The 13,375-nt window shown below is 40.0% G+C and overlaps 1 protein-coding gene across 5 annotated transcripts in view; it reads left to right on the top strand.

Annotated features, from left to right (window-relative positions):
• Positions 1 to 13,375, top strand: part of epha8 (eph receptor A8) — a 138,284-nt gene that overhangs the window by 94,056 nt on the left and 30,853 nt on the right. For all 5 annotated transcript variants that reach the window (XM_074635785.1, XM_074635609.1, XM_074635869.1 and 2 more), the window contains exon 7: positions 13,180 to 13,335. In XM_074635785.1, coding sequence (XP_074491886.1) covers positions 13,180 to 13,335 — 156 coding nt within the window. The remainder of the gene's footprint in view (positions 1 to 13,179; positions 13,336 to 13,375) is intronic.

The following is a 13,375-nucleotide window of genomic DNA, read 5'->3' as shown; positions in this document are numbered from 1 at the left end:
AATATATAAATAATCAAAAAACAGTTGATTAATTTCCCCTCCGATGCGTCGCAGCAATTGCTAATGTCGGAAAAAGAGAAAAGTTTAGCCTCCCCCCTCCCTTCCTCCTCGCCGTCCCCTCCCTCCCCCGCTGCTTCTCCCCACGCCTTTTCCCCTTCTCGCTTCCATTTCCGCCACACGCGCCTCACACTGTCTGATCCTCTCAATCTGCTGCTAATATGCCTTTCAGAATGCCCGTCTTTTTGAGCTACCCTTCCCCTCGACCCTCTCCCCACTCTCCTCCCCCACCACCCTCCCTACGCCCTCCATCAGACACAGTTTAATGATGACAGCCATTCAATCGGATAATTAACATCCGTTTAACGCTCATTAACCGGGATGTATTTGTCTCGTTTGATTTGTAATTACCAGGCGTTTTTCACAGGAAAACACTGCAGTAATGTTTCCTTTGTGATGGCTTCATTGATGGAATTGATTTGAACCCAGCGGGGAGGCCAACAGGGAGGGAGGAGAGGCAGGAATGCATATGGACTGACGATACTGATGTACACACTCCTTATTTGTCTCTATTGTGACAGCTAGAGAGCAACCAATTGGTAGTATCTGTACCATGAGTACACTGATACTTATATACTGTATACTTAATACATATATACTCAGTGACTGTAGCTATGACATACAAACAAAAAAAAACAAATGTACTGTATATATAGAACTAAATAATTCTCAAAACATAAATAACCTAAAAGGGAGAATTTTAAACCTCATATCTTTTGGTTCATTTATTTTCTCCGTCATTCTGATGAACTATTTTGTATACAGCCAGTCAGATCATTATATTTTACACTTATTTGCATTAAACCTGCATTAATTGATTTTTTTGTCCACCAGCGCAAAACATCAACACACCATTAATATATTATCACCTTAATTGATTTGGCTAACGAGTTAGCAAACATTTGTTTATTTATACATCCAGCAGAAACAGAGCAAAATTAGCTTTCGTTTGGAGTCGTATATCAGTCCACCTGATGAATGTAAGTCCAATATTAACTCTCCTTTCAGTTCTGTTTTGCTCATCACCAACTCCTGAAGGAAATATCTGTCTCTTTAGCAGCTAAACGCTCCACTACAGGATGTTCACAGCTAGACAGTCACTAACTTTGTCTGTCCAGCTGCCTTCTGCCGCTGGAAACAAGGTTGTTGAGAATGATGATAGTGAACATAAAGGTAACCTTCCAGGCAGTGAAACAAAACAAAAATAGCTAAAAGGCGCTAAAACGGCGTGTAGAGCTGCTGGCTGCACACAGTAGGCTAATTATAACCATTAATAATATAAAAACACAGAGATATCTGTCACCGTTCTGTTATTGGTTGACATGACGCTGCGTTCCAGACAACTCAAACATTTCCATCCTTCTACAAGGAGAACTACGCCGCTTAGTATTTAATATAATAATTGTAATACAGTTGCGTCTTAGAGCCATTATAATACTGAATAGGAATATTTTTTCATGCGGAGGCGAAAAAAGGGAAACTATGTTTTCGTGTTGTTTGTCCGTCCGTCTGTCCGTCCATTCTCGTGAACGCGATATCTCTGGAACGCCTGGTGGGAACTTCTTAAAATGTTGGCACAAAAGTCCACTTGGAATCAGGATGAACTGATTCGACTTTGGTGGTCAAAGGTCACTGTGACCTCAAGTCCGTCCCATTTTTGCGATATATCAGGAACGCCTTGAGCAAATTTCTTCAAATTTGGCACAAACGTCCACTTGAACGTGACTTGACTAGATTTTGGTGGTCAAAGATCAAAGTGTCAGTGTATGGGGAGGCCGTAGCGAGTCATCCTTTAACCGCAAGGTTGGTGGCCCGAAGCGTCCTTGAGGGAGACACTGAACCCCAAGTCGCTAAATGCAGAGGTTTAATTTCCTGTATGTATATGATCAATGTTGTAAAGTTTAAGTTTTGAGGTCAAGGTCATTGTGACCTCACAAAACATGTTTTTTGGCCATAACTCAAGAATTGATATGCTAATTATGACAACTTTACACAAATGTCTAATAAGATAAAATGATGAAGTGATGACGTTTTGGACAGACATGGATGTAAACTGCAACTTTACAGATTGGCATACAACTGTAAGGGCGTAATTCTAGTTTAATGTTTTTGTGAATTGTAAAGAAAGTTGCTAAACGTGTATACACAGTAATGATAATATAATTCTACATTGGTGTCGTGGATGTTAATACCACTGTGACCACGGCCTCGTCCTGATGCTCCCAGAATGCCTCAAGACACTTTTATATGCAAAGAACATTCAAAATGATTTTTTTGCCCTCCTAGTAATGACTGCAATGACTGTCTGTGTTGTCCTCTGGGCCAACACAAACAAGCTGAAGCCACCTATCTATCCTCCTTAACGGATCCTTAACCAGCCCCATCCGTTCTGTCCCCAAGGTCATCGATCACTGTGCACCCAGACGTAACACTCAGTAAATCAGGATTACCTCAGATTGGAAGGCCACTCCTTTAGTGTACGTTGAGGCAGATCCAGCTGTTAGTATCTGGACCTGCGCTTGTTAAAGGAGGGACAATGTGGACGGCGAGTGTCCCATTTCCACAGTTGATCTCGCCGACACGTTCATCCCTCATTCAGACAGCTTCAGCGGTTCGTTAGAGGCTTCATGTGTTCCCCAGGGAGCGGAGCTGAGGAGCCGTTGGCTAACTCTGTCACCGGATTTCGGAGTGCGCTTGATTCTTTACAAGGTCGACGCTGCGCGAGGTCTAGGACGTGATATGTTCATGAAGCACGTGTGGAACTTTTAGATCTGCTCTTGTTGACAGATGAGTTCGAAGACACATTTTAAAGTAAACATTTGTGACATTTTCTGTTCTAAAACCTACTTTACTAGGTTTCTCTATGAAGAATTGCTTACATAGAGTAGCATAACCATGAACAGACAAAGAAAGTTGAAACACCAGATATTGTCTATATTGTGTTTGACAAGCAGGGCTATAGTTCTCGAGTCTGGTCTTGAGTCCTGTCTCAAGACATATTTCTATTATCTACCGGTCTCACCTATTATTTTTTTCTTGTCCCTTCCTGCCCGGTGTAACTGGCTGCTTTAGTAGCAGACTGGAGAAGCTGCTTTACTGTCAGGTCCACACAGAGGGGCAAAGAAATCTTTAATATTACATGGACTTATCAGGCCAGTAGGCTATCCCCGGGATTTATGTCCATCTTGGACGATTCTGCTCCTCAGGATTTAGGATTCAGTGTCATCCGTCGGTGTACCTTTATGTTCCTGAAGCCTGGCAGTGGGGGGGTTTGGGGATAGTGGATGGGCGAGCAACATGCCAGACGTTTTTAGTGGCCAGTATACCAATGATTCTTAAAGTTGGGTCTGGGGACCCCCAGGGGTCTGTGGCATTCTGTTAGGGGGTCTACGAAATAATTTGCGATAAATAATAAAATTGTGCTGTATCATTAAAAAGTGCATCTCTGCAGATGGGAAACATTTGCACCAATAAAACGAAGATATTGTGTCCGTTACTCCCACCCACGTTTGGCTTTGGGCCAATAGAAACTCTGATGTGATTGTGACACACAGCAATACTTTTAAATTGAAGCACTTACTGAAAGTCATCTTTAGACTGTTGAGTTTAAACATCTGGATTTATTGGGATTATGTCAGTCTTGCTACTGTCATTTTCTGAAAGCTTTTAAGATCAGTTACTTGAAATGTGCATTATAAATGCTGTCAAGTTGAGTCCAAATGCAATTTGAATAAAATCACCCTCTGTTTAAAGATATATATATATAAGTGGTATTAGCATTCAATAACATTGCACATTTCTGTGGGATTAATAAAGGATTATCTCATTTTATCTTTATATGATTCAAATTGAAATGTGTTTCATTATGAAACTAGTCTGAAATATTTAAGTTGAAAAGTTTTAGAATACAAATAGTTCCAATGATATTTAAGAGTACAAATTGTAGTAAGCATTATGCTTCATCGGTGTTACGATAAGAGGGGGTCCTTGGAAGATTTTCTCAACCCCTGCTGTATACGATATACAGGGCATTAATATAGCAGCAAACAACTACTGTCTATGTGAAGATATAGAGGAGTAATGTCTACCTGAGCAGAGAATGAAGTCTCTCTCCCTCAGTGTGTGTTGTATTCAGAGCTTCTCTGTGCTTTGTTGATATTACCGCACCGTTGTAGAAGGGGGTTAACCCTGTTAGCTCTGTCAGTATTGTTTGCCGTTGTTTTCACTGTTAACGCTGTTAGCATCGTTAGCTACGAGCCGACGGCTCAGCTGTCGTCATGTTGAGAGCCATGCTGAGGCAATAGAAATGCTCACTCTCACATTTAGCACCTTTAACCAAGTGATTAAGTATGGAAGGTTTAAAATGTCTAAATAAAAACAAATCAGACAAAGAAATAGTGAAATACAATACACATTGTTATATGTGTTTCCTTTTAATGTATGCATTCATTGATTTATAATAAAGTAACCCATATGTTAAAAGGACAATTATTTTGCTTTTTGTCTTTATAAATATATGAAATGAAGGATTTCAAGTGAAGTGAAGTGAATATTTGTATTGCATTTCAGTGTTGTCCAGCAGAGAGTAGCATAGATCTGCCCAAATACAATACAAATACTAAATACAAAATACTGTCATCAGATTTCATGAAGAGGTGCAAAGGATTTTTTTATTCAGTCATTCTAAATCTTCCATATGCATATTTCAAATCTTCAATATCTTGCATATTTACTTGCTTAACCCTTATCCTTACTTTTAACCTAAGTGTAGTTATGTTGCTCTAGCCATGATGAAATATTGTAGAAAGCGAGATCTTAAAAATATTGATGCTCTTATCTGGCAGTAGGAAAGTTAATTTACAAGTGAAGGGGGAATACTTGTTTTCCGTAGTGTGTCGTTAATGTAATATAATGTAATGATATACTTTCATAGTTTGCTTGTTGCAATTGATACAACATTTCAGTAATTTACATTGTTCTCTGTTTCTATCACATTTTAAACATTATTCAAATCAAAAGACTGTACTGAGTGATGGAAGTTATATCACAGCTGACCCTCAACTCTAAACAATAGTAAAACAACGGTCTCTTGAATGGACATTGTTTTGGGGGGTTTTGCCCAGGACTTGACTTTCAAGCCTGTTCAAGGTCGTGTCTAAAAGCTAACCTGCAAATTGCAAAACCTCTTGTAAGACTAACTGCCAGACAACCTATCCTAACCTTAACCATTCAAGGTTAATGCCTAACCTTAACTATTCAAGGTCAAAACCTAACCTTGACTATACTATTGGGGTGGCTGTGGCTCAGAGGGTAGAGCAGTTCATCCACAAATCAGATCCTCGGCTCCTGCGGTCACATGTCGAAGTGTCCTTGAGCAAGACACTTAACCCCAGATTCCTCCCAAAGGCATAGCCATCGGTGTGAAGTAGATCGCGATGGACAGGTTGGCTCCTTGTATGGCAGCCAACGCCATCAGTGTATGAATGTGTGTGTGAATGGGTGAATGCTGACATGTAGTGTAAAGAGCTTTGAGTGGTCGGAAGACTAGAAAAGCGCTATATAAATGCAAGTCTATTTACCATTTACCATTTATTCAAGGTCATTGCCTAACCTTGACTATTCAAGGTCAATGCCTAACCTTAACTATTCAAGGTCAATGTCTAACCTTAACTATTTAAGGTCAATGCCTAACTTTAACCATTCAAGGTCAATGCCAAACCTTAACTATTCAAGGTTAATGCCTAACCTTTCCTTAACCACGTCTTAAGAGTTTCCCATACTATGGGTTACCTTCTAGACACGACCAGCCTGTTTGGACTCCGTCTTGATTTGATCCCCCATTTTAGACTTTTAACTTGATCTGTAAACGTGTTGGACTTGGACTTGTGGTCTGGTTTTCGCTACAGCTCTCTAGCAACAAGTGACTTCTGTGAACAGCATCGACGACACACCTCAACAAAAACTCCAAAAATGGGGAGAAAAGTAGCACTTTGTGATTTAAGAGCATTAAAACTGCAGTGAGAGGAAAGTGACTCGTTGAGATCTTGTTTTTACACGTCAGCCTTGAGGTAAACAAAAGAAATAAAAAAACATCCTCGACTGGAAAGCCATTAAGAAACAACAAATGGAGTGAAAACAGCAGAGTACAGTTAATTTACGGGTATACGAACATCACAAGACGCTTTAATATTATTCATTTCACTGCTACTTTACTGTCTTTTGCTATTGTATGAGACTTTCAACAACCACAGAAGAGAAGTAGATTGTTGTTTTCTTTTGTTTGAAATGCATTTATTGTTTTCATTTCTATTGTAGATTTCTAGATTTACTAAAATGTATCCTTGAAGCAGAGCGGGCTCAGAGCCAGCGCTGTGCACTGAATGTGAGCTTTCAGCAGCCGACCCAGGTTGCACTTAAGACCCCGCTCCCCTCCGATCCTCCCTCCGTCTCCTGACGCGTGGGACGATGATGTGCTTTCTCCAGCTCCCCCCCTTTTTTTTCTCCAATGTATTTATTTACCCACTTATACAGGGAATAAATCAAGGTCAGCACACAATGCTGCACACGGCTATTAAGATTCATTGTAATGCAAATTCTCCTGTAGCGAGTGCACTACATTGACAGGTACTGACACGCCGGGCAACACGCAAACAGCCACACATGAACTCACACACACACGCATGCCAAGACACACACATTTACCAACTTACAGATTCTGTAAACAGTTTCCCTAAATCAGTGCGACCAAACAGAAAAAGTATGCGTCTCTTCACACCACATCTTCTATTTCTATATCGTATCTCCTGTCTGAAAGGTTCTCTGCTCATCAGTGTTAATAACATTATTGTACAGTAAAATGAAGCGTCTACCCTGTAAAGTAGAATAAGTTAGGAAATTCTGTTCTGGGAAACAGATGGTCATAAGATTGTTGTTTGTTATTGATTGTATTGATCTGTTGCATGCTGTTAAAGAACATTTAACTTTTGTTAAAACTTGGAAATAACCTATAACGTTTTGGCCGTAATTCCTCTCTCCAGCTGTCCAAGGACCTTAGTGGCACAAAGACGCAGTTATTTAGTGTAAACACAGAAACTCAAGCTCTCAAAAAAAGTCTTTCAATTAACTGTAACATTAATAAATAGGAGCCAACTGCTGAAGCCAACGAAGAACATAACATGTTACTGCCAGAATGGAGAGAGAAAATGAAGTGGAATCGTCACAGACGTTAAGCGACTGAATGATTAAACAACTCTCTTAAAGGAGGCAAAACTCATGGAGCTAAGTTAACTTAGTGTTGGCATCTCCACAACACCAAGGACTGATCCAGAATCAATCAATCAATCAATCTAACTTTATTTATATAGCACCTTTCAAACAAGTCAAATGAAATTCAAAGTGCTGGACAGACGATTGACAAAAATATAGAAAGTTAAAAATGGATTTAGAGACTAATGCACATCAAAACAACCGATACAAAAATTAATTGAATAAGAAAGCAATAAAAGATGATTATTTAAGATAATAATAGATACATATTCCTCGACTGTAATATTTAGTTTTGTACATCTGTGGAGAGGAGACCGCAGTTGGTTTCCCGTATGAAACCAAACTTCAACCATTGACTTATTTAACCTTGACTACATAACTTAATTCATGCAACATAGAGTTCGTACTTTGTTTAAAACCGTGACAGTGTGTCCGTATGTGCTGGTCTACGTTGCCTTCTTACGCACACAACTCAATTTACAAACAGTTACAAAATTAACAAACTCCCTTTTTTCAACCTAAACCGTGATCTTTTTATAAACCTAACCAAGTACTTTTGTTGCCTAAACATGATCAAGTAGTTTTGTTTGAATTCACAACGTTGACCACGTGTTTAAAACCGCGAGCGTCCTGCGTCCATATGTGACGAGTTGGGAATGAGAACGGGCCGTTAAATGAGAAGTGAAAAGCTTATAATGCGTAAACGTGACCCGCGAAATGTCCTGAAAAGTGGCGTGCTATTTTTATCCTTTCCCATGAGATCACATTGCATTCAGTGAAGGTTACCATGCTATGAGACACTGAACAAAACATTGTGATAATCCAAGCAATGGAATAATAGTTATATGGGCTCAGTTTGTAATGGTAGACGATAGCTCACTTCCAGTTTTGTGCTGTAAAGCAATCTCTTAGATTCTCTGTCAATTCATTTGCTGGCACACAAAGTAAAATGTAGAGCTGTCAATCGATAAAATTAATATGCAATATATAAAAGCTGTAATAAATAAAATATGTAATCGCGATTAATAAGATGATTGTCCTTAAAGGGAGATTTGTCAAGTATTTAATACTCTTATCAACATGGGAGTGGTTAAATATGCTGCTTTATGTAAATGTATGTATATATTTATTATAGTAAATCAATTAACGTCACAAAACAATGACAGATATTGTCCAGAAACCCTCACAGGTACTGCATTTAGCATAAAACAATATGTTCCAATCATAACATGGCAAACTGCAGCCCAACAGGCAACAACAGCTGTCAGTGTGTCAGTGTGCTGACTTGACTATGACTTGCCCCAAACTGCATGTGATGATCATAAAGTGGGCATGTCTGTAAAGGGGAGACTCATGGGTACCCATAGAACCCATTTACATTCGCTGATCTGGATGTCAGAGGTCAAGGGAACACTTTGAAAATGGCCATGCCAGTTTTTCCTTGCCAAAATTTTGCTTAAGTTTGTAACGTTAACAAGCGACAAGCTAGTATGACATGATGACATGGTCGGTGCCAATAGATTCATCAGGTTTTCTAGTTTCATATGATACCAGTATTTTCTCTCAGCTTTAAAAGTGAACCCGATACAACCTACAAATCGCAAAGTTGCATTAATGCGTTAAAGAAATTAGTTGCGTTAACGTTAACTTTACTAAGGTCTCCAACAATGATGTGATTTATTGACATTACATGCTACAAACATCGCTTTTAAGTACTAAATATGAAATATGACGGGAATATCAGGAGGAAAGTTACCTTAGTCTAATGCTTGGCTTTATAGGCAACAGGCCAAAATGAGTTGTCACGCTTCCCATTGATCACTTTGCTTCATCATCTTGTGAGAATGATGATGATGATGATGATGATACATTTTCATTTATATCTAAATCTGTTTTCTCCGTCCAGAGGAGCAAAATGAGCATGAGAAGTGAAGTGAAAGGTTATCACAGCTGGTCTTGACACAGACCGCCTTCTCTCTGCCATTTGCATATTCACCTGTGTGTTGATAAATTCATGTAGCTTGTGGTTACCGTGGCTGCATCAGACACACCGCGCGTGTATGTTTGTGTGTGTGTGTGTGTGTGTGTGTGTGTGTGTGTGTGTGTTTTGCATTATCATAACCTTTGCATGTGTGTATAATATGTGCGAGTGTGTGTAGAACTCCTGGTGAATCTGTCAGAGGCTTCAAAGTGCTCGCCGCCTCTCTTCTTGATGAACGAGCTGTTCCGATGTTTATCGTGACCTGCTTTTCAACTCAGGGGCTTCACAAAAAAACATCAAGGGATGGAGGGATTAACGGGATAAAAAAAGGAGGAAGAGAAAACAGTCTGGGATAAATATTGCAAATAGAAATAGTTTCTGGCTCCTCTTTCACTGCGCTGACAGTGAAAGAGGAGAGTCTGTTTATCTATACACATACTGTAGTGTGTGCATGTGTGCCTGTATGAACATATCCGAGCATCTGCTCTGTGTTTTGCATCATCAGCACTTGTGCAGGTGTGTGTGTGTGTGTGTGTGTGTGTGTGTGTGTGTGTTGCACGTTTTGAGAACTAAAGTTATCATTTTAAATGCTCCAGCTTCAACCCCTGGAAGTATAATTCAAATCAATTAAAGGCTCAATATCCTCGTACTTAATGTTACACTCATTTTACACTACGTAGCAGATACTAAAGCTTAAGCATGTGGTTCTGTAGATAGCTAGATGAAATACTAAATATAATCTAGCATTATAAAAAAAGAGCCATTTTAAGATGCCCTCCAGACATGGAAAAATATTTTTTCCACAACGTTTTTTTTTAAACACGAATGTTCAGTGAACTCATGAGAAAAGTCCTTCTCCCTTATTAGGAGTTACTTGAGAGTTACACAATCTGCATATGGAAATGCAAATAAGGGAGATAACTCCGGCTCCCCCCCCCTTCCTCCGCTGAGGTTCATGTTATTTTAATCACCTAACACAGCCAACAGAAAATCTATCTAAATCACTGTACAATTTAAAAGATTAAAAGTCAAACTGATTCTAACCAAATGGGTCCAACAAACACAGGGCTGTCATCAAGCAGACCACTGTTTGTGTCCTGTGTTCAAAGTTTCAATTTCACTTTACAAACGTAGTTAATTATAAGTGGTTTTGTTGCCTAAACATAAGCGAGTGTTTGAATTCACAACGTTAAACACGCGTGTTTACTGCGGTCCGGACAAAGCAACAGTATGTGACCAGTTGGGATGAGAACGTGTTGCAAATCACTGACTCACATGTCAGTTAATTACTATAAACCTTCCTACTGTCTACAGAAGAATGTGAAAACATCCCTTTAACAAACTAGCCATATAAAACAAGCTGTCAGTTCACTAGAGCTTCCGTTAGAAAAACACATTTCTAAATGTGGTTAAAATAATTATTTTAAAAATCCTTTAAGAACATGCTGTAAAATGGAACCTGAACAATTGTGGAGTTGTGTAATATATTTACACACCTTATGGCTTTGCCATTCAAAACAGATGGAGATTGATAGTATCATAGCCCATCTCAGCCCATTGGTTTGGTTTTATATACTATATTTGTATAGTAAACTTGTGGTGGCTTCTAGTTGTGTCACATCCCAAAGAAGAGCTGTGACAGAGGCTGTGTTGGAAATTGCATACTAACATACTATTCATAGAAAGTATGACATAAATGCCGGGATGTATACTACATTTCTGAGTATGAGACGTGAGCTTACTGCACATACACAACTGTACAATGCATTGTTAGATTTTGAGCCAGTCTAAAACCTGCTAATATGTAACATTAGTAAGTTTTAATATGTTTTGAGGTGAGAGAGAGAAAGTAACTGTTAAGTTTCCCAACATGTGGTCAGTTTATCCAAATAACTCCTGTTTGGAAATTTGCTGCGATCGTTTTTTGGAGCTGTGCTGCCGCTGGCGGGGCGTGTTGAGACCGGCCCGGCCGTCGCTGTAGCATACTGCAGTGTGAACAGTCTGCTGGTATAATCATACTTAATCGTTTATTTAGTAGGCCATATGCAGTACATACTGATTGTGTATGTAGTTTGCAGTACGTTAGTATGCAGTACGTTAGTATGTGATTTCGAACACAGCCAGGGATCTTTGACCGCAGGATGTCAGCGGAGGAGTAAAACAAAAAAGTGCCAAAACATTTGGGATGTTTTCTTAAATAATTGCGGGTCATGATCATTGCTCCGAGATATTCAGCCGGTCTAGACAACTTTTCTACGTTGACCCTCTCCGTGTAAAAACAGTGAAGTTGGTCGAGAACTCACTCGTCTGTATGCAACGGAAAAGAAATATATTTATTTTTTACTACAGGTTGTTTTCTATTTTGAATTTGGCTCGCCTCAGTTTGCACAGACGACTCGATAATTCTCTTTTCACTTTTCCCCCACAGCATCTAATAAAAAGAGGCCTACTGAAACCTGGAAAGAAATGTTTATTTTAATTTTGGAGGCAAATAATGCAGTGTTTTTTTTATCCTTTCAAAATAGTGTTCCTCTCTTTTTCATTTTTCATTTCTATGTCAATTTTATATGTCTGTCAAAAGTTAATTATGCATAATGTGGGATGACTTCCCACTGACACCGACACCAGGGTCTGACTGCTGGCACTGGGACCTCTGTATGGACACAACTGGTGGGAAGCCAGTGAGGGAGCGTGTCCAGGTGGATCTTTCAGGGACAATGTGAACATTCACACACTTTACAGTCTGAATCGTCACATTTATCATGAACAAAAATGCTTGGTGAGGGTAATAACTACAGTAATAACTACAGCGTGTTACAATGAACAATTAGGTGAAAATAAAATGGCTCCTCTCAAATTAAACGCCATTATGCAGAATATCATTAAATATCTAATCACATGGTTGAATTACACGTGTGTGTGTGTGTGTGTGTGTGTGTGTGTGTGTGTGTGTGTGTGTGTGTGTGTGTGTGTGTGTGTGTTTCTGCGCAGCCATGGTGAACATGTGCATGTGTACTTTTCAGGTACAAGCATGGGAAGGTTTCAAATGCATCTAAAAACGTCTCAGTCAGTAATCCAGAATAGATTTTAACTGTTGGCTGCTTTGTTATAATTTCACTCATGTCGGTTTATCCAATTTCATGGTTCTTTCAGCACCTTTTGAAGTCTAAGCACCTAAAATGGCCCTCTATATACGGAGTAGTTAACAAGGGAAAGGTTAGGAAAACACTGCATCTGTAAACTAACACTCAGCATTCTGGGAGGAAGCATAAATTACAATGTGAGGAAGAGCAAACAGGAGCACGCTGCTGCTGCTCTCTGTGAGCGTATGCGAGGTTTACCCCTGCCCCATTTACCATAGCAGAAGCCTATTAACCGCCTGGAAAGAGAATATATTTATCAGAGCCCCCCTCCATTATTAATCAGCGCAGAGTTAAAAGTGAATATGTATCAGAGGAGCTGAATAAGGTTGAAACACGGTCTGGATTCTGAGGGTCTCACTGGGAGTATCAACAGTGCAGAGCCTTTTCAGCCCAAATCTGAGCAGAATGAAGTATGACTTTCATCTCCCCTGCTCCGCGGTCTCTACGGTTACAAGGCCTGTAATTATACATAGATTTGGAGGAGGGGGAGGGAGGGTGGGGGGGGGGGGGTTATGTCCTAAAATGAATGCTTTGGGGGAGATGACACAGTTTTGAAAAAGTTGAAGCAGCGTTGATATGCACAGCTTCCTATAGCGGTGTGATTCATGCTTTTCTGCTGGCTGCACTCTCTCTCAATTTTATCATGGTCTGAGTGATTATGGGAGTGCAGAGCCCTTCCCTGCAAGCTCTCTATTTACTCTATTTATTCTCTCTCTCTCTCTCTATCTGCAGCCTGTGAGGTGGGTTTCTATAAGCCGGTGGCGGGCGATGGCCTGTGTGGTAAATGTCCTCAACACAGCCACTCGGAGACCAGAGCCGCCCTCTCCTGCCCCTGCGACTCCAACTACTATCGAGCGGCAGATGACCCACCGGCGGCTCCATGCTCCCGTAAGCACAAACACACAGTACACAAGATCACCTAATCCCA

The sequence above is a fragment of the Sebastes fasciatus genome, chromosome 1 (assembly GCF_043250625.1).
Source record: "Sebastes fasciatus isolate fSebFas1 chromosome 1, fSebFas1.pri, whole genome shotgun sequence".
Classification (NCBI taxonomy): Eukaryota; Metazoa; Chordata; class Actinopteri; order Perciformes; family Sebastidae; genus Sebastes; species Sebastes fasciatus.
Note: the sequence above shows the minus strand (reverse complement) of the source record. Positions and strands in the feature narration are given on the sequence as shown.